At 39.7% G+C, this 22962-nt stretch overlaps 1 protein-coding gene across 1 annotated transcript in view; it reads left to right on the forward strand.

The window, feature by feature from the left end:
* CCDC6 (coiled-coil domain containing 6) overlaps positions 1-22962 on the forward strand; it is a 116983-nt gene that overhangs the window by 33882 nt on the left and 60139 nt on the right. Inside the window, exon 2 of the mRNA XM_054436352.2 lies at positions 19914-20063. Coding sequence (XP_054292327.1) covers positions 19914-20063 — 150 coding nt within the window. The remainder of the gene's footprint in view (positions 1-19913; positions 20064-22962) is intronic.

Raw genomic sequence — 22962 nt, forward strand, 5'->3', positions numbered from 1 at the left:
CTTCGGACATGCTTCACCATTCTTTCACTTTGTTTTCTTTCAGTATTAGATGTCATAGATCTTCACTGACCATGGTTGATTTTACAGCATTTGGGATTTTGACAGCTGTATTGTGTCTAAATGTGCTACTGCCTCGACATCATAGGAATGGGGAACATTCATTCTCATATAGAAGATTTAAGATGTACTTGGATTGTTTTAACTGTTCTGTTTTGATAATTTTAAAAGCTACATATGTGTTCCTTTTTTTTTTAAAATTAGCAGTCTATTACAAAATCATCACAAATTTAGGTAAATACCATTGCCAGAAACCAAGATTGAAAAACCTGCAGTTACTTTGAAATATTCAGAATAAGGTGGCATATTAAAATACTAAATATTAAAATATAGCTCCACAGTCTCTTACCCTTGAGGCCAGGTATGTTTTAGAATTTAGGTTTTTTGGTGGTGGGAGTTGGGTGTGTTTGTTTCCCAAGGCTGTTGTAACAATGTTTCACAGACTGAGTGGCATAAAACAATAGAAATTAATTTTCTCACAGCTCTGGAGGGACCAGAAGTCCAAAATCAAGGTGTTGGTAAGGGCTGTTCTCCCTTGGAAACCTCTGGCCGGGGAAGATCCTTCTGTGATTCTTCTAGTTTCTAGTAGCTCCAGGCGTTCCTTGGCTTGCAGCTGCAGCACTTCAGTTCCTGCCTCTGAAGTCACATGGTCATCTTCTCCTTGTATGTTTCTGTCTGTATTTTCCCTTCTTATAAGGACAGCAGTCGTATTGGATTGGGGCCCACTCCGATGATCTCATCTTAACTTGATTACATCTGCAAAGAACCTATTTCCAAATAAGGTCACATTCACAAGTATGTGGGGTTAGGAATTGAACATATCCTTTTCAAGGACACAATCCATCCCATAAAAGGGAGTGGAGCTATGGAAAGGTACTGAGCACCTACCACGTATACTGTAGCACTGCCAGGGGATTGGAACAGCAGACACATCAAACCACCTCAGCAAAACATGTGAACAGGCATGCTAAGTTTGATGATAAAGCTGCAAAGAGCCTCATGTCAATTCAGATCAGGCTTGCCACCAAGTGAACACAGTTATTTGGTTGCTTGCCAAATGTAGCTTTCGTTTTTCAGTCTTCTGGGTTTTGGAATTGTGTTTAAAGGATCGAGGACCTGTGCTAGATTTTCACCTTAATTCCTAATGACAGGTTAGCAATATTTCTTAGAAGTTCTAGCAGGGAAGAGTTACTGCTCATGCACTATCTAATGTTGTTACCTCTTCCCCCCGCTCCTGCCCCCGGAAAGTTATCCTCTTTGACTGGATGCAGCCCCAGGTATCAAGGTGGTGAGATTTAGTTTGACCATAAAATCCTTGTGTCCAACTAGAATAGAAACTTGATGCTGAAAATTAACCGCTTGCTAGAGGTTAAGGCTTCCGTCCCTCTTTACTCACTGAAAACTAGAAAATGTTCATACATCAATAACCTCCAACTCACAAAGCCAGCCTTATAGTTAAAGCAGTGTGTCTTTTACTTCTTCGGAGGAGTTGGCTTCCATAGAAAGTCAGTTCAGAAGCCGAACCCCTGGACACCTTTGCATGAGCAGGGAGACAAGGAACAGGATGTAAATTGGCTACCATTTTCTTACCTGCAGCGGCACAGGAAACAGACACAGCTTTGTAGCTGCAAATGTAGGCAGCTGTTTGCTTAAGTCTCCACATCTTAACTGAATACTGATAACTCAAGGTTGGGGAATCAGCTGGAAGAAACATCCAGCTAGCACAGCCTCAGACTGTTCAAGCATGTTCATTGTAACGATTCTTCAAAGGGCAGAAGCATTGGAAACAACTGGAAGGAATGTCAGGCAGTAGAGAGATGGTTTTGGCACATCAGTGAGATAGGCTGTTTACAACATAAAAAATTATTGGAGGAACATTTAATGATAGAGATAGTTAAAATCTAGTAGTGGAGTGAGGATACAGTGTGCGTGTAATGTGAACCAATTTTGTAAAATGTGTAAGCACAGAGGTTACAAGGGATGGATAATATTAGCAGTGCTTTTCATAATTGACTCCTTATTTTCTTTATACTTGAGAATTTTCTAGTTTTCTGTAATCCATTTCCCCTCTTCCTCCCTTTAAGTCCCTTGTTTGAGGAGCCTTTTATTTTTGGAGGAGAACTTGTATCCTTATATTTAATCAGAGTGCTATTTTTTTTTCTTTTGCCAATTAGCAACTGAATTGGGGAATACTTAATGTGGGAATTTTTGTTCAAAGCAGCATGGATCCCCTGCCCCCTCACAAGGCAGGATGTGTTCTGTGCCGTAAAGGACTTCATATTATCTCCCATTTTACAGATGGGGAAATGTAGGCAGCCTGAAGAAAGAAAGTAGCTTGCCAAGGTTAATGAAGAGTTAACAGCAAAACCAGGACGAGGGCTGAGGTCTCCTGATTAGCTAGCGCTGTATCTTTTTATCTGCTCCAGGCTCTCCAACCAAACTGTTCAATGGAACCTCGGGGCCCCATCCCTCAGAGCTGACCCAGTTTGTCAGGGCAAGGGTCTGGGCATCAGTAGTGCATCAACTTTTTTTTTTTTTTTTTTTTTTTTTTTTTTTTAGTGAGTATTAGGTGATGCCAATGAAATCTTGATGTTGAGCTTTGGGAATCCATTGCCTAAAAAGCAGTCCCAGATTTGTGTGTACGTGTATACACATGTAAACACAAGGTGAATATTTTTATGTACTTGAGTGCTTCGTATATACAAGGCGGTGTTCTTAGCTCTGCAAATGTGGTGTGACAGATTAGCCTCTTTAAGAACTCCAGAGGCACTGTTAATATTTCTTAGACACAGTTCTATTAATTTTTAAAATATTTACAGTTATATACATGATACTTATACATGTTTATATAATATAAACTCTCCTCATGTATAATACATGAAAGCATTTTATTTATTCTTGTTAAATAAAACTTCACTCATGGGATCATAATGTGCATAGTCTTTAGCATTTTGCCTCTCCAATTTACTGTATTTTGGGCGAGCTTTTCATTTCTAAACATAGATCTGACTCTCCTCTCATACTGTTGAGTTTTCATTTCAGGAATTGTGTATGGCAGAGGCTAAACTGCTGATGGGGAGACGCCCAAATACAGCTGCTCAGTTCATGGTGCTCTCATTTAATAGTCCAGGGCTGGTGGTTGACTCCTCCATGAGGTTGTTCACTGGGGTCTTCCTATTTTGTAGCTGTACCATCTTGCAGGATGTTAGCCTTGCCATTGTGGTGGGAGCTGCCTTATAACTTCTAGTTCGATTCCAGCCTGTGAAAAGTGGGAAGGAGCATGGATGATAACTGCTTCTTTTTAAAAGCTATCACTCCAAAGTTGCATGCCACTTCCATCCACCTCCTGTTTGTCAGAAATTAGCCCCATAGCCCCACCTACCTGCTCAGGAGTCGGGGATATGTAATCTAGCTCGGTGGTCCTGTGTCCCACCTGAATGTAGGAGAGTCCTCTTATCAAAAAGAGGATGAAGAAAGTTAATGCTGGGGGTCACTCACGTACCATCCACTGCAGCTCGATTCATGATCCAACAGTGGTGACAGGATGGAAGAGTTAGAGCTACCAAGTATAGTGCTGTGTTTTGGTATCAGCGGCATCTGTGCAAGTGGATGTAGGGGTGTGAAAAGTGGTGATGGATCTGGAACTACTAGACTCTGAGCTCCTCCAAGAGCGGTGATAGTACCTTATTTTTTGTGTCATGAGAACTTGACTCAGTGCTTTGAACTTCAGTTAACCAGCAGAGGCGGGTGGGGAGAAAAGGTTGAGATCAAGAGAAGCCTTTTTCCACGTCTCAGCGAGTGCCCATACGTTAACCAGTATCGGAGTACTTGCCATATGCCAGGCAAAGTTCTAGGTTCTGAAGTCACCAGCGGCCCCGATAGTGCTCATAAGCCTACATTCTGGTGGGGGTGACAAGCAGTAAAAAGATATCCCTGTGGCAGTAGGCAAGATACACCCTTGATGGAAAGAAAGCAGTGTAATGGGGTGGTGAATGGTGGTGAGGGCTTTTTAGGTTTGATGGCTGAGACAGCCTCTTCGGGGGGATCTGAGATGACAGGTAGCCAGCCTGCTATGTGGCAGAGAACCTAGCTAGTGCCTGGATACCACAGCAGGGATCGTGAGTGTGGCATGTGTGGGAACAGATATGCTGGAGTAGCTGGAGTGTCATGAGTGTTGGGGCAAAAGGCAGGCAGAGACTGGACCACGGGAGGGCCAGTAGATGATCCAGGGCAAGGAATCACTATTTCTTAGTGTGATGGGAAATAGTTTGAGCAGGTCAACAAAGTGGCAGTGGGCTGGACAACGTATCTGCATGGCCCAGTGGTGGTAGGCTGGGCAGGAAAATCACATGGTCCAGTGGTGGTGGGCTTGACAGGAAAACAGCAACCCTTGCAAACAGCATGCAGTTTGTATAGAATTTTCACTTAGCACCCTCCCCTTAATAACTTCTACCTGGTAACCTTCATTTACCCCAAAATTCAGGGCCTTAATCCTCTGTACAGCCCATGTTCCACAGGATAGGATGAGGGCTCAGATTGTGAACTCGAAAGTATCTGAAGCAGGTCTCAATCAATTTAGAAAGTTTATTTTGCCAAGGTTAAGGACACGTCTGTGACAAAGCCTCAGGAGGTCCTGATGACATGTGCTCAAGGTGGTGCAGCTTGTTTGTATACACTTCAGGGAAACATAATACATCAATCAATACATGTACGATTTACATTGTTTTGATCTGGAAGGGCAGGACAACTCAAAGTGGGGGCTTCCAGGTCATAGGTAGATTTAAAATTTTTCTGGGCCGGGGGCAGTGGCTCACACCCGTAATCCCAGCACTGTGGTAGGCTGAGGCGAGCAGAATTGCTTGAGCCCAGGAGTTCGAGACCAGCCTGGGCAACATGGCGAAACCCCATCTCTACCAAAATAATAATAATAATACAAAAACTAACTGGGCATTGTGTCATGCACCTGTAGTCCCAGCTACTCAGGAGGCTGAGGTGGGAAAATTACTCAAGCCCGGGAAGTCGAGGTTGCAGTGAGCCGTGATAGCACCACTGCACTTCAGCCTGGGTGACAGAGTGAGACCTTGTCTCAAAAACAAACAAACAAATGATTGGCAATTGGTTGAAAAAGTTATCAATAGAAAGGAATGTCTGTGTTATGTTAAGGAGTTGTGAAGACTGCGGTTTTATCATACATATGAAGCCTCCAAAGTAGCAGGCTTCAGAGAGAATAGATTATAAATGTTTCTTATCAGACTTAAGGTCTATGTTGATGTTAATGCTGGTTGGCTTTTCCTGAATTCAAAAAGGGAGGAGGGTGTAATGAGGCATGTATGACCCTCTCTTCCATCATGGCCTGAATCAGTTTTTCAGGCTAACTTTGGAATGCCCTTGGCTGAGAGAAGGGGTCCATCAGGTGGTTGGGGGAGGCTTAGAATTTTATTTTTGGTCTACAAGATGTGAACCTCTAGGTTGGCCACTCCCGAATTCCCTATCTCAGAACACACATTCAGGTGCCTCTGCCATATGGGTCATTCTGGGGATATGCTTAAGTTATTGCTCTCTGGTGCATTTACCCTACAAAAGCTTGCTGTCAGCACACAGGAACACTATGTATGGCGTGTATGCCATCAGGGAATATGTATTCTACTACTTGAAGTGATGGCAGTGATAGCAGAAAGTGGCTCTTTTGCAAGTCTGAAACAGTACCTCTTGGGCACCCAACATTTAGTTACCCTCAGTTTGAGAAAGCAAATTACAGGGCATGTCATTCTGAAGATGAGCTGCTTTGTGATGTTCAGGCACTGACAGCAGCATAAATAATGTTGACTTTTGTGGCAAGTTAGTGACTTTTGGAGAATGATGCTGCAGCCTTTGGATCAGAGGAAGGTATTGTTACTGGATTGTTGAGTTTAGACCATAGAAGGACTAGGAGCCTTGGAGCCATTCCAGGGTTTGCTTGAATCATAGCCCTCATAACTTTGTAGCTGAGATCCTCAGGCAGGTTGCTTGACCTCTCTGAGCTAGTTTCCCTATATATGATGTGAGGCCGAAATGTGTGAAGTCAGTGTATGGATGTGATACTGTATGGAAGAGCCTGCCATGGTGCCAGGAATACAATCAATACTTAAACATTCTCCTCCATTATCAAGGATGATTGTCCAGTGTTATACAAGTATATGCATATATACAGCTGGTATATTTCTATATGTTTATGCTCCTCCCTATTCAGCAGGTGTTTGGATGCTTATGTGCCAGACCTTAGGCCTTGAGTAGTCTCTTGTATTTCTTCTGTTACTGTAGTAGATAAAAATGCTTAGCTTTTTCCTCTGTGCAGCTTAATCCCATTTTAAATCTCTTTATTCTTGAGGCTATTTATGTAGCCAAGACAAGATCATTCCAAGGCCAATTGCTAAATGTATGGATTAATGATGTTGCTTTTCTTGAATTGCTAGGAGGATTATATACCCCTTCAGGGTGGGGACAGTGTCTGTGGTATGCAGTGTCACATCCACACGGTGCTTCCCATGCAGGAGATTCTCCATCATAGATGTTAACTTTTAGAAATCGAATGATGGTAGCTTATTTTTCTACTTGGCAGCAGTTCTGGTTGGGAACTTATTATGGGGCATGGGGAAAGGAGGCAGATGGAAGATAAACTTCTGGGGCTGGTGTTGAGGTTCACCCTGCCCATGTCAGAAGTCATAGGCACTTATTTAGAAATTTAGGGTTCCTGGTGTAGGCACGCAGTGAATGATGCATGGCCAGTATTTAATCTGGAATGATATTCTTTTTTTTTTTTTTTTTTTGGAGATGGAGTCTCGCTCTGTTGCCAGGCTGGAGTGCAGTGACCCCGTCTCGCTCACTGCAACCTCTATCTCCCGGGTTCAAGCAATTCTCCTGCCTTAGCCTCCCAAGTAGCTGGGGCTACAGGCATGGGCCACCACACCCAGCTAATTTTTGTATTTTTAGTAGAGACAGAGTTTCACCATGTTGGCCAGGATGGTCTCTATCTCTTGACCTCGTGATCTGTCCGCCTCGGCCTCCCAAAGTGCTGGGATTACAGGCGTGAGCCACCGTGCCCAGCCGGAATCATATTCTTTTGCAATCAATTTACAATCATTCAACCTCCAAATGGAGATCAACTGGCAGTGGGTTTTATTCTTTGTTTGGATTTTTATTTTGTTTTGTTTTTAATTTCCTTTAAGATTTCTCTGTCTTGGGGAATGCACCTTGCCAGGAAAGGGTGGGAGGAGCCTTGGATTTGAGAGTCATCTCTGTCTGTAATTGGCCCTACTTTCTGTTGCAGAGGTCACTTTATCACAGAGCTCCCCCTGTTGATTCTTTGAAGTTAGGAGGTGCTTGATTACCTCCTTTTCTCTACACAGGTGCAACTGAGAAACACCGCAGGTTTTCCAAGCATGTATAGCTGTTGGAATGTTATATCCCGGTCTTCAGGTGTTAGTCATTGCCCCTGGGCCAGGGTTGGAAACCTCGGGTGTCAGGGATAGGTAGAGATGTAGAGGGTGGAGATAAGTTTCTCATAAAAAGCTGGTTAGAGGCCTCCATAATTAACAACACATCTTCCAAGGGCAGTGAAGAACTTCCCCAGTAGCTTCTGAGCTAAAATGTTTTGGAGGTAGCAATTTGATCAACTTGAAGATCACGTATTAAGTTAATCGTTGATGTGAATCACAAACACAGGACACCGATATACTCATTGCTCCCTTGTAGTTTGTGACCCTTGTTCTTACAAATATGTGTGGTTTGAGACTTGTTAGGCACAGCCCTTTTTTGTCTGATCTCTTTTTTATATATCATGCATACATCTGAGGAGGTCTATACTGTTTCTGTCATTAAGAGGTGGGAGTCTGTTTCCTATCCCTTGATTTTGGGTCTCAGCTGAACCTCCACCTGAATGCAGCCATGTGGGTGAGCCCAGTGAAACCAGCCAAGAAACCACCCATTAACCCATAGAGTAATGACAGTACATTGTTGTTGTTTATAGCCTTAAGTTTTGGCATGGTTTGTTACATAACAATAGGTAATTGATGGAGTAAGCTTGTTCTGGCAGAAAATACTCTGGCAGGGATCCTATCATGTCCTCCTACACCCCGCAGAACAATCATCGGGGTTAAGAAAGCCTTTCACATCTTAGTATATTAATAATTTGGATCAGTCTTCTTTCTTCTCAGTTGCCCACTGAAAGGGTTGTTAGGTGCTAACTTTGTTTTGTAAGGAAAGGAAGGTTGCTGATTTGCGGGCATGATTTATTTTCGGGAAAGAATTGTTTGGTTGTTATGCTTTACTGGAGTTAGGGACTTAGCAGTTTGAGTGGACTCTGCATCTGATAAGTGTAGCAGTAGGTGATAAAGAATTCTGAGAGAAAGAATAAGAAACTACCAAGGTAGCTTTTGAAAATTATGCCTTAAACTGGTTCCATACTTAAAGGTGGGGGGAGCTTTCTTCTACTTTGAATCTTTGCGTTTAGGACCCAGATTCAGGCTACTTTTCATAGCAGAATTCAGTTACATCATGGCATGAATGAGTTTTTTGAAGCTGGCCATGGGAACTAACTGCAGTTTATGTTGTTGCAATAGAAAATGTTATCCTAACAACCAACTTATAAATTAGAACATTTGTGACTTTTAGAGCATTTATAAGTTGGAATGTGCCTATAACTATAGTAGAGATGATATTTGAATGATGGGCTAGCTATTTTTCTAAATATATCAAAGTGATAAGTATTAGATATGCCCCATTTTTTACAGTGAATTGTTATAATGATGTAAAGTTAGGGCTTTTTCATGTTTTATTAAATTATGTCATATATTTAAGTCTGTATCTCCTTGCTTTCTAAGGTCATTTAACATTTTATATTTCATTGATATTTCTGATATATGAAAAGCATGCATGTTATAGAGAATGCTTTTTTTAAAAACGGCTTTATTGAGATAGAATTTTATGTACCATAAAATTTACACATGTAAAATGTACAATTCAGTGGTTTTTATTATATTTACAGAGTTGAACTATAATTTAGTTTTAGCACTCGCTATCCCTCTCCCCACCACCCAGCCTTCCCTGCCCCAACCCTACACAACCACAAATCTTTCTGTCTTTATAAATATGCCCATTCTGGACATTTTCTATAAATGGGGTCATATAATATATGGTCTTTGGCATTAAGCTTCTATCATGTAGCATAATATTTTTGAGCTTTGTATTGTAACATCTATGAATTCTAAGAGGGAAAATTATTTATCCACCGAGGTATATTTATAACGTTGTTTAACATTTTCATTATGTAATATTTTATTCAAACAAAAGAATAAGTGGACCATATAACACGTGTAAGTTATAAAGCATGACAAAATGAGCACCTGGATTCCTACCACTCAAGAATGGCACTGATACCATTGCATCTACCTATGAATTTCATTCCTATTCTGTTCCTCCCACCTCCTCATCTCATAAGTGTATCTCTAAGCATTATATCATTTCTTCTGTTTTTTTTAGTTTATTAAAAAATGTATTTTTTTGCAGCTTCTTTCACACCATACTGTGTTTCTTAGCTTTATTCATATTGTATTTAACGTATTTCTTTTGATTTCATTGCTTTTTAATTTTCTGTGTGAATATACTGTTTTTCTTCTGAATAGGTATTTGGGGTGTTTCCAGTATTTTATTTAAGGATCAACAACACAATGAATATGTTACAACTGCTTTCTTCTATACATGGAAGAGTTTTATGTAGGGCATATACCTAGCAGTAGAATTGCTACATAGTAGAGTACAAAAATATTTAGTTTTTCAAAATATTTGTACCAATGTACACTGCCATATACATTATATAAGAATTCCCACTGATCTTCATACTTGTCAACACTTGATATTATCAAACTTGTTAATTTTTGTCAATCTGGGATGTCAGATATTGTGATCTTAGTCACAGTATCACAATCAGATATTGTGATCTTAAACCTTTTTAACTACTTCTGAGGGTGATTATGAACTTTTAATAATTTATCATTCAAATCTTCATTTTTAAAAATGCCTGCTTGTGTCATTTTCCCATCAGAGGTTATATATATATATATATATGTGTGTGTGTGTGTGTATATGTATGTGTATGTGTGTGTGTGTGTGTGTGTGTGTGTATATATATATACTTTTTTTTTTCTTGAGACAGAGCCTGGCTCTGTCGCCCATACTGGAGTGCAGGGGCATGATCTCAGCTCACTGCAACCTCTGCCTCCCGGGTTCAAGCGATTCTTATGCCTCAACCTCCTATGTAACTGAGACTACAGGTGTGCACCACCATGCCTGGTAAATTTTTTGTATTTTTAGCAGAGACACGGTTTCACTATGTTGGTGAGGCTGGTCTTGAACTCCTGTCCTCAGGTGATCCACCTGCCTCGGGGTCACACAGTGCTGGGTTTACGGGTGTGAGCCACCATGCTGGGCCAGAGGTTATATATTTCTTTATCAAGTTGTTCTTTATGTAGGATATGAGTCACTTGTTTATTACAGTGTATTATAAGTATCCTTCAGTTTCATGGCTGCCTTTTCACTATTTTTATACTGTCCTTTTTCTCTGGCTGCCTTGAAGATTTTCTTTTTGTCTTTGATTTTCTGTAGTTTGGTTATAATTATTTGGGGAGATGGGTCTGTTTTCTGTTCTTTTGAATTTATCCTGATTGAGACTTTCTGAGCTTCTTGGATCTGTGGTTCATTCTGTTTCATTAATTTTGGAAGAAATTTTTGCCATATCTTCCCAAGTCTTCTGTCTTATCAGTGTAACTGGAGTATTAGAAGAAAAGAATTGTTAGACCATTTGATAACCCATGGATAGTCTGTTCTTCACCTCCATCACTCTTTGTTTCAATTTATTTGTTAAAAGAATTTCTATTGACTTATCTTTCAGTTTACTGAGTAAAGTTTCTTAAGCCATGCCAAATCTACTAATGAGCCCATTGAAGGAATTCTTCATCTCTGATTAGTTTTTGAATTCCTGTCATTTCCATTTAACTCTTCTGGTTTCTATCGCAGTGAAATTTCCCATATGTTTATGTATGTTGTTTACCTTTTCCATTAGATCTTTAAACATCTTAAGCATGGTTATTTAAGATCACTGTATGATAATTCCTACATTTAGGTCATCTCTGAGTCTTTTCTGTTGTCTTGTATCTTGATTTTGTTTTTACATTCTTGTGATTTTTTTTTTTTTGGTAATTTTTGATTGAATGCCAGACATTGTGTGCAGAAGACCAGTAGAGACCAAGGTAAATTGTTTTGTTTTCTGAGATGAAGTCTTACTCCGTTGCCCAGGCTAGAGTGCAGTGGCACGATCAAGGCTCTCTGCAGCCTCGACCTTTCTGGGTTTAAGTGATCCTTCCATCTCAGCCTGCTGAGTAGCTGTACTACAAGAACACACCACCGCACCCAGATTATTATTTTTTTAATTTATTTTTATTATTTTTTTGAGACAGTCTAACTCTGTCACCCAGGGTGGAATGCAGTGGCGAGATCTTGGCTCACTACAACCTCTACTTCCTGAGTTCAAGCAATTCTCGTGCCTGCAATTACAGGTGCTCACTACCACGGCCAGGTAAGTTTTTGCATTTTTAGTAGAGACAGGATTTCACCATGTTGGCCAGGCTGGTCTCAAACTCCTGACCTCAAGTGATCCACCCAACTTACCCTCCCAAAGTGCTGGGATTACAGACATGAGCCACTGTGCCCAGCCACACCCAGCTTACTTTTTAAATTTTTCATAGACATGGGACTTCACCATGTTGCCCAGTCTGGTCTTGAACTCCTGAGCCTCAAGTGATCCACCCGCCTTGGCCTCCTAAAGTGCTGGGATGACAGACGTAAGCCATCGCGCCCAGTAGTTTTTATGCCTAGAAATGAGCACGCCTCTTCTTCTATTAGGTAATGTATACGGGATTGTGAGTTAATTTGATCAGTAATTGAGTTGAGTTTGGGTCTTCGTGTTATTTCCTTCATTCTACCACAGGTTTTTAATTCTTCCAGCTGTGAACTGCTGTTATCTTATACTTAAAATAGTGCCTGGAGTGCCCCACTTTCCTCAGTGTTCTTGCTTTATTTTCTCAGCTTTTTTAGAAGTTCTCAAATGCCTGAGCTATAGTATAATCTAGCCCTGGCCCCTTCTTCAGCATTAGATTACCATTGGTGGTTTAGATCTCAAATCTGGGCTCATTGTAGAGGCAGGAGAATGGTTCTCAGTTCTTCTGATCCAGTTTAAGGTAGGCCTTGGTACCTGGGTCATGGAGATAGGGTCTCCTCAGCATTCCTCTTCCTTTCTTTGTCTGGTAGTCAAACTGCCTTGAATCTGATGTGTATATGGGCAGAAGAGTTTCCAGCCTTTCCTCAGGGGCATTGGATCTGTGTCTGAGTCCTGGGGATGGGAAGGTTTCCTACCTTTGCTTCACACACAGACCAGTTTTGCTTATGCCTCTCATGCTGAAGCAATGCCTTTTTGCTTGGACTCTGGGATTGGAGGGTTTAATGTTCCACCCAGAGTGGCTTAAGGTATTTTATTTTACTTTATTTCGAGACAGAATCTCGCTCTGTTGCCTAGGCTGGAGTACAGTGGCACAAAACTGGCTCACTGCAACCTCTGCCTCCCAGGTTCAAGCAATTCTCATGCCTCAGCTTTCCGAGTAGCTGGGATTATAGGCGTGCGCCACCACACCCAGCTAATTTTTAGTCGTATTTTTAGTCGTAATGGGCTTTCGCCACATTGGGCACCTGGTCTTGAACTCCTGGCCTCAAGTGATATGCCCGCCTCAGCCTCCCAAAGAGGTGGTTTCTGTATCTCTAGATTTATGTCTTTCATTAGTTCTGGGAAATTCCCAGCCATCATCTTCAGTTACGCTTTCCCTCTTTTTCTCTGTACTTGTCTTCTTAGTCTTTACTTACATGTGTATTAAATCTTTTCATTTTCCTTCCTATGTGCTTTGATAATCTTTCTCATTTTCCATCATCTTGCTTCTTTGTGACACATTTTGGATTGTTAAGTTTGTCTTTGGTTATTTGCTTTGCTATTCAGTGGTGTCAGATTTGCTATTGAAATGGAAAACCCAAGATGAATCTAAACATTTATTTTAAGAAGTTCTGTTTTCTTTTCAAAGCTGCCTGATCTTTTGTGTTAGTCTCTCGCTGCTCATTCATCATATTTTGTTTTCTAAATGTTTTATAAAGTTATTTTATAGTTTCTGAGAATTTGAATATCTGAAGGCTAGTGAATGATGAGGATTTAGGGGAGTTAGTGCATATATATGGGATCCCAAATAGATTATTTCTGCTATAACTTATTTATAGTGGTTTGTGTCTTTTGTCTGATTTGTTTGAGAATACAACATGAGATTCTTTTACCTTCATACACACACACACACACACACACACACATTTTTTTTTCCAGAAACCTTCCTTGTTTTCTCATTAATCATTGTGTTCATGTCCCCTCCCTAACCCTTTTTGTATCTTTTTAGTGCTAACACATGCAAGGCACTAGGATAAGCTCTTCATGTGAATTAGTTTATCTTCACAACTAACCCAGAGGGAGATGCCCTTATTTTCAGTTTAGAGGAGAAAGCAGCACCCTGAAGAGGTTCTATGACTCCCCTAGGGTCATATAGCTGGACAAAGGCACAGCCACCTTGTAAACCAGGCAGTGTGAGTCAAGTCTGACAGTGTCTATGAACCTCCTCTAAAGGGTGGTCTGCAGGCTAGTACTTCAACTGTGTGTCCCTTGGCCATAAGGAAATAATAAATCCAGCATAAATATTTAGCTACTTTTCTAGCAATTTTTCATTGCTTTGTATCCAAGCAAGTGACCAGTGGACCCATCTTCTTGAACCAGGCATGGACCAGGTTGAGTGTTTTTGAACTGACATGATGAGGTGTATATGCAAAGCTGTGTTCTAGTCATGTGCAGTAGGACATGCCCAGAAGGACATGTGTCTGTCCACTGCAGATGGCGGTGGGCAGTGACGACTACCTGGTCTTTCATGAAAGCTGATTTGTGAGAAACCACAGTTGGTAAAATTTAGTAACTTAAGAATTCTTATCCAGAAAGTCACTCTTTGGTGCTGTTTTCTCTCTTGCTCTGCAGTCCTGTAACAATGACCTAGGCTTAGTATCTGAGGCAGAATTAGTGCATTTGCCAGGGCTAATAATGATCCTGCTCCAATCCCTGTGTATATTAGTGACTTGCTGGCAATACTGGAATGGAGTAAATAATATGAATGCTTCAGTTATCAACTATTAGTTGCTTTTATTGTGAGCTAGTGTGCAATATGTGGAGGAAGCGTATACTAGTCTAGGGCTTCCAAAGACTAAATGGAGAATTGTAATTCTCAGACATGTGACTGAAATCCTCTTCTTGCTTCTTCTAATAGAAAAAATAAAGGCACACACAGGCTTGTCCTCTGTGTCATCTGTTACCTACCCCTGCTGCACCGGCACTTAAATATTAAACAGATGTCTGCAGGACAGTGGTTGGTGTTATCAAACCCATTGCTGTGACCGACAGTCAAGCTAATCCTATAAGAGTTGCCAGCCATTGGTCATGAGGGGTTCTGCTAAACTCTGACCATCTCCCAGAACTCATTATGTACAGTAGTATACCTAGGAAAGGACAGTTTAAACAGAACAAGTTTTTATTCAGTTGCCTGTGTGTTGGGTGGTCCCTGCTATCCTAATGATGTGGTTTCAGATGCTGTTTTAAACTGAGATGTTAAGATCATTAATTTGTGACTAGACAACAAACTAGTAAACTTAAATAATGAGAATAATAAATCGAGCCTGCCTGGACTCTTAAAGCTTCAAGATGTCTTAGTTTCATGATTCTTTGTTACTAAAACAAGTCATCAACTAACTTAAAAGTAATTCTTTAAAAAAAAAAAATCTGTGCAAGTGTGTTATCTTGGTAGGCACTTGAACTTTCTTCTGACCATATATCCATAGGGCTGCTATCAAATAGATGTCTATAATTTCTTGCTTTGGAGAACCGTTCTTTTTCTTATGCTTAATAGATTATGAATTGCACCACCCTATGTGATTTTGGTTTTGGCACTTGGATTTTCTCTTCAGTGGTTGAGTGCTATTGTGAAGGGTTTTAAAATTCTTTCTGTACTAACCCTTGATCTCCAAAATGCCATTGATAAAAGAACAGAAACACTAAACAATCACATTAGAATCTCCTATCAAATTTGTGCTCAGGTCATGGTAGCAGTGGGTCAGAACAAACTGTGTTTTCCTTATCTGCAGAAAATTATGCTCATTTAATTTAGAGTGTGGTTGCCTAAATATGTGGTGACTCAGGATAAAATATTTTCTGTAATTTTTTTGGTGTTTATTTTTCCCACAGGACTTTGTAAATTTCTCCTGTTCCTACTCTCCCTTTAATTTCCCTTTTTATTAGATTTTAGATGGGAAAAGAATGATGAAGAGATGCTTTGTGGTCTAGTCCTCACATTAACAGACAGTGATTACTGCTGGGTGAGGGGCAATGTGTTAAATTACACAAATAATTGATTATGATTATACCAAATTTAATTTCTAAATATAGCAACTAGAACCTGAATATGGAACAGGAAAATATCATAAATTTTTCTATTTCCTCCAGATTTTCCCAGTCTACCGTACAAACAGAGAAAACAGTAGGAAAATGTTTCTTCCTTCAAAGAGTTTCTAATTTTTTTGTTCACATTTTCATTTGAGAATTTACAGAGCTGTAGGTAAACTTTGCTTCATTTATGTATCTTTGGAAATAGATTTTTAATTTTGAATTGGGATGTGTTTAGATATGCTGAGACTTGCAAGCATTTTAGGTAAAAAGGAAATATATTGATAAACCTGATAATGAGATTTCATGAGGTAGCCTGTTTTTTCTTCCCTCTGTGCACCTTCATGCCTTGTGAATGGTACCTGGGGCTTGCTTCTTTGCTTGTAGGCCACTGTCTACCTGGCTCCTTGCTGGCTGCTTTTGGGGCAATACCTTGGAAAGGTAATTTGTTTTACAGCTTAAATAAAAAGTCTTGCCTTGGGATTAGCAGGGAACAAACAGGACTAAGACAGAGATTGAGATGATACTGCACATAATATGGGGAGAAATCTGCAGGGAGAAGTCAAATGGACACTTAATACTTTTTTTATGATGCATGGTTCATTCTCTGGTAATTAAGTTTGTGCATATTGTCAGGACATTGTATCCATTTAATTTTTTTTTTTACCTGAGGCTGTATTGGATATAGCATTTTGCCCTTTGTACTCGTCTATATGCTCATTCCTAAGATGATCTGCACCAGCTGGAAAAAGAGGGAGCTGGAAATCTTGTACTGATGTTTTCTCTGGGTGTTTAGATGCCATAAGAGGCAGAATAACACCCCCCAATTAGACCTAAGAACTGGCAAATCTTTGCTAAAGGAGGCCTGTGATCAAAGCTGTGTTAGGCAATGTTAACCCTTTGTTAAGTTAGCCAGATTTTAACAGGCTGCACCAGAACAGTTTCTCATGTTCATTCAGTGGTCCTGAGAGTTGCATTTTCTATTAATGAGCTTTGCTTAGAAATAAGTAGCTATTCTAAAACAGTGAATAATTTTGTTTGCCAAAGCCTCGGCCTCCCAGGACCTGTAACACATCTTTGGAAGGCACACTTAGAGCAGGCCTAGCTCTCTTCATTTTTACATTTTGCTGCTGTCCTTGGGAAGAAATGCAAAGGAAACTGGTCCTCTGTGAATACAGTGTGTTGATTATGAGTCCTTTTTTAAAAATCAAGATATAATTCAATTCACATGCTGTAACATTCACCCTTTTAAAGCATATAATTCTGTGGTTTTTAGTATATTGGGAAGGTTGTATAAAGTATTAGCCCTAATTCCAGAACATTTTCATCACCCCAAAAAGAATCCATGTAGCCATGAGCAGTCATTCCCGATCACCTCCGCTTCAGCCACTAATCTACTTTCTTTTTTGGTTTTGTTTTTTTGAGACAGGGTCTCACTCTGTCACCCAGCCTGGAGTGCAGTGGCATGATCTTGGCTCACTGCAACCTGTACCTCCCGGGTTCAAGCAATTCTCTGGCTCAGCCTCCCGAGTAGCTGGGATTGCAGGCGCTCACCACCATGCTCAGCTAATTTTTTTTATTTTTAGTAGAGATGGGGTTTCACCATCTTTGCAAGCCTAGTCTTGAACTCCTGACCTCGTGATCCACCCACCTTGGCCTCCCAAAGTGGTGGGATTATAGGCATGAGCCACCGCGCCTGGCCTAGAGCCACAATCTACTTTCTACCGAAAGTTCTTTTTTATGTTACAGTGAAATCTCCTATCTCTCTGACTTAGTAGCTAGATGAATTGGGGAGGGGTGGCTTCACAAATAAACTCTTAAGGTTGATTTTCAACTTCTCATAAGAATAATCTCTTAGTTTCTTATTTTCTATTTATCACTTCTAGGCCCCTGTGTAAAGGGAAAGGTGATCTGCCTAGCCTCTGAGTCCACTTCACTTTTACTGCTTATAATAAAATTTACCAGTTATCTAAAATACTAAATGTGTGTTAATGTGCAAGAAGTTGAGTCTGATCTGATAATGAAATGAGTTTATGGCAAACACCCTTTTGAATGCCAAGTCTAGAACCACCTGCAAGAGCACTACAGTTCCTCTCAGCCTTTCTGTTCTTTAACTTTTAGAATAGTCAGAATTCAAATCATATAGGACTTTGTCAGTCAAAACCAGAAAAACAAGTAGCTTGGATAGATGGCAGGCTTAGATATGTATGTGTCAAATATGTCTTAAATAAATACTTTGGATTCCTGCCCATAGCACTAGTGTGAAATCCTGAAGTTTGAGAGTTCAGAAGGCAAGTGGGGATTTATTTAAAGGGGGAGGAGACGTTTTCAGCAGTTCTCAGCAGTTTTCCTTGACTATAGTGGAAAGAGTAAGACATTGAGAAGCGTTAATGAAATAGGAGGTATGTAAGGGAACCACTGCTCACTGGGTGCCTTGGCTGTTAATACAAATTTATTAGCTGAAGGATTTTGTCTTTGTTGCTTAGCTCTCTTGGACTACCCCAGAATGGCTTTAAAAATGTGAGTACTGGACCTTCTCCCAAAGCCTCCACTGTTTGTGTTTGTGTAGCTCTGTTTTTCAGTCTGTGTACTGTGTGTGGCTCTCTTTGTAGAGTTGCTCAGCAAGCAGTACCAGAAGCTGGCATACCTCCTGTAGGGCCACAGTGATGGGAAGCAGGGAGGGTGGACTCCACAGAAACCATGGATATTAGAGTGTGTGATGTTGGGGAAGCTGGCGAGTATATACAGAAATTGAAACCGCCAGAGTTGGGATTGATTGTCGGAGGCTTTTACAGTAAGAGGTGGTAATTGTTTAATGTGGGTGCCCTTTTGTCTTCTGCCTGTCTGGTTCTCTTGGAATATTATAAATGACAGGTGCTGGAGGCTTAGAATTCATGTGGCTCTTCCTCCCTTGATTTGACAGATAAAACAAATGCATTATTTGGTATAAATGAATCAAAATGTTGTGGTTTAAAAAGTTCTTTAAATAGAGTTGAGTTTGTTTGAAACATGGACGCCCTTTCCCAAAAGATTAATTTCCTTCAAAGGTGGTTAGGCTTTTCTGTTTAGACAGAATAATAATAAGCCTAATTATTAAAACATTTTTTTCAGGGAGAGAGGAGGGTATCTACAGAAGAATATTTTCATCTCCATTGAATAATGCCTGACTCCCTTCTCTTCTGTTTTTAAAATTCAATTCACTAATCCCTCTTGTTGACTTCATCTCCAAAAAATTCCCAATAGGGAAATAAAGTAAAAAATGGAGCCCCTCTCACCCACCTTTACCCTTCACCCCTGGATTTCCACTACCTCCTAATAACTAGTTTTCAGCCATTTGGTGCAATTTTTTTTCTAGTAATTATTTAGCTATTCAGTGAACATGTGTCCATGTACATTTGTAATGCCTTTTATTTTTTATTTTATTTATTATTTTGAGACAACATCTTACTCTGTCACCGAGGCTGGTGTGCAGTGGCATGATCTCAGCTCACTGCAACCTCTGTCTTCTGGGTTCAAGTGATCCTCTTGCCTTAGCCTCCCAAGTAGCTGGAACCACAGGCATGTGCCACCATGCCTGGCTAATTTTTTGTATTTTTAATAGAGACAGGGTTTTGCCATGCTGCCAGGCTGGTCTCAACTCTTGAGCTCAAAGTGATCCACCCACCTCTGCCTCCCAAAGTGCTAGGATTACATGTGTAAGTCACTGCACCTGGCCCATAATGCCTTTTTCATGGCATATCCAAACCTATCCAAACCTTTTAAGTGACATCATAAGGAGGTGATATAATTCTACTTTTAAGTGAGTTGAGCTCTGCTCCAGTAAAAAATGTTGCCCAGATATTTTAATTGTAAACCGTCGAGATGTAGCAACCTGTGAGAGTTATCATGAATTGGTGTACATAGCACAGGACTGGACCCGTCTGCTACATTAGAAGGATCTTTCTGTATTCTGGTTATTGATTTGGGACAATTTCATAAAAACTGCAATGTGATCTTGGCTAATTTCTTTGAAATATCACTTTAAGAATAAGGACCACACATAGTAAAGGGGGGCTCTTTGGCATAATAGTGATATTCATTTCTATAGACTGCTGAATTCCTCTGTTTTGCATTTCTTGGGTGTGTTGGTTCACAGCTAAAAATAGAGCTCTATTTAAAATGGGTACCCTTTCTGGAAATAAGAACTATATTTCAATTAGTAAATTTCCTGTTTCCTTAACATGTGTTTTGTTTTGTTCTTTCCTTTTTTTTTTTTAAACAGCAAGCCAGGGCTGAGCAGGAAGAAGAATTCATTAGTAACACTTTATTCAAGAAAATTCAGGCTTTGCAGAAGGAGAAAGAAACCCTTGCTGTAAATTATGAGAAAGAAGAAGAGTTCCTCACTAATGAGCTCTCCAGAAAATTGATGCAGGTAAATTATCTTTTCTACTCCCTCATCTTCCTTGCCTATTTTCCTTTCTAGGAGAAAATGACTTTGATATAGCACTTTGCTTGTAACATTTGCTGATGAGGTTGTAGCTTAAGTTCTTTGGAGATTCAAAATACCAGGTAAGGGTGGCAGCGGTGTAATAGTCAAGACTGTGGTTTTCTAGCTTATCTGCATATGTTAGGTAAGCTATTTTGTACCCTGAGCATTTCCAAAAAATTGCTGATGAGCGCAAGATTTTGGCATGAGATGTTGAATGTAGCATTTTGGAAGTATGGGGACTAATGCCAAATGTGAAATTTTTCTCCTTTTATGTTGAGCCTATAATAAGTACATAAACTTTCTGGCAGTCATAGGTGGGTCTTTTGCACTAAAATACGAGGATATAAAGTGAAACATCTTTAGGAAGTAGAAAGGTATCCATGATAGTTAAAACTACCCACAATCAACCATGTTCAAATGGGTGAGTAATATGTTACTGAACAAATATCAGACTGCTATTAAAACTCAACGTTGATCACGAGTAATATATAGAAGATGCCACACAAAACATATAGGAAGGTTTGATTTCTCTACTTCAGAGGCTTATTCTCTCCCCTCCTTTTTTTTCCCCCTTTCAAAGCTTACTGGTAAAGTACAAGGTAAAATTTGCTTAGGGGAAAGTTTGTGGGTTAGTATGAACTTAAAAATAAGTGGGATATTGAGTTTTCATTATTTAACATAGCTTGTCCAAAATAGTGAGCAGGTATAAAATTATCAGAACATTATTACCATTTTGTCTTTAGATGTCTGTGAAACACCCCCATATGTTTTAACATCATCAATAACAATTTCATTAATTTGCTTGAAGTATATATATTAGTGAGGTTGTAATAAGAAGTTATTTGAGGCTTTTTAAAAAATCTTCCTAAGTTCTTTTCTTACCTCCCCACATAGATGATCCTGTAAGAGGATACTGGAAACTCTGATGTAGCAACTTTAATGTTAAGACCATAACATGTTCCAGGCAGCTTTTACCCCTGTCTTTCTATTAGTCTCATTTTTCTACCTAATTACTGAATAAAGATACTGTTAATCTTGCACAAAATTTGATTTATATGGTAGTTACTGAAATGTGAAGAATAGGTACCCAGGCATACTGTCTAGCAGAGATCTATAGCAAAATTTTTGTACTGAAACTTTTTGTTTATTCATTTGCATTGTGATTTAGAGAAAAATGGATGGAGAAGATTAGTTTGACCTTTTAGTATGTCTCACTGGGGCAGCATTAAATGACTTATTTTACCTGGTGCTTCTAGAATCATGGGGATGTAATTATGGTTTGTTTTTCCTAGGTGTATGTGTAATCAGGTGCCATAATTTTTGGCACTGCAAGAAACTTTTTTTTTTTTTTTTCCTTCAATTTACATGGTTGTTTTTTGGAGTCTTTAACCAAAGTACATTATAGGACAGTCAAGACCTCGCCAAATCATGTTCCTTTTTTCTATGTATCTCCAGCATGAGTGATTATATAGTCTGTAATTGGCCTCTCATTCACTTATGTAACCTACCTACCTTTTAAGGATATTGATGTTCCTTAAAATAAGATACTAAAAAAAAAATGAAAACATAAAAAAGAATGAAAACATAACAACATAATGCAACAGCAAAGGAAGTTATTTATAGTTGTATACTTGGTGTAAGAAGGCTTGAACTTAAAATTGAAGCTCCAAGCATCCTCTAAATAATGCTATGACACAGAAATATAGGGATTGTGTTTTCATAATTCTTATATCTAAAACAGTAGTTCTTGGTCAGGAGAAAAAAAATCATAGACTAAAAACTTGGAAAAATTTTTCAGTGGATAGTGGATCTTTCTAAAGGGTTTGAATAGTATATAAACTGAACAAAATAAACTGTTATTTCCAAAAGTGGTATACAATGTGTAGCCCTAGCCTTCATGCGGGCATGTCTTATGCTTGCCTTCAGCCAAAAGAAAGGGCGTAGTATGAAGGTGTGATTCTGTGAAAACATTGGGGTTCTCTAGATGGGTCTGTAGCTTGTTGGTGATTCAGCTTGTAGAATCTGGACAGATGGATGGTTAGCATGTCCCTGAGACAATCTGTCATGCATCCCAGCTTGGTTTTTAGGCTTTTTATTTTAATGTTGTGGTAAATTTTACATAACATAAAGTTTACTATTTTAGCCATTTTTGAGTGTACAATTCAGTGGCGTTAAGCATTTTCACCTTGTCGTGCAGCCGTCACCACCATCCATCTCCAAAACTTTTTCAAACTGAAACTCTGTGCCCATTAAGCAATAATGCCCATTCCCTTCCCCTGGTCTTTAGGTGTTTGAAAGGAGATGGATAGCAGGTAGTTTTAGGTTCAGGTCTCTGGCAAGTTCTGAAGCTGTTGCCATTCTGAGGCATGATAGGAGATCTGTTGCTTTAGACACCAGGTATCACAACATGTCTATTTTTTGATGATGCCTAAGAACCTGCCCTCTATTGTTGTCTGGTTCAGGGATATCATAGCTGCAGCAGGGGAAGGGCTGTTCAGCCTATGATACTTATCCCTCAGGCTCCCAATATGTATTTCCTTAATAGGTTCAACCAGTCTTTTGTTGAATGCCCACATTTTGTGCCACCCAGCATGGAAATACTGTTTTCCATCTGGAAGATTCTTGCAGTAATTGAGACCAATAGACTTTTTCAACTATGTAATTATTTTAATACGGCTTTCTAGGATGTTTGCTTCTGCATAGGACCTTGCTAAAAAAAGCCTGCTAAGAGAAATCATGCTACAAGTGTCACCCACAGACAAATGAGTGCATTGACCTGTTCACTATGAAAGTGTTCAGCATTTTTCACCCAAAGGCCACTGAGAGGCTATATACAGATCAA

This window comes from Pongo pygmaeus, chromosome 8, assembly GCF_028885625.2.
Source record: "Pongo pygmaeus isolate AG05252 chromosome 8, NHGRI_mPonPyg2-v2.0_pri, whole genome shotgun sequence".
Taxonomy (NCBI): Eukaryota; Metazoa; Chordata; class Mammalia; order Primates; family Hominidae; genus Pongo; species Pongo pygmaeus.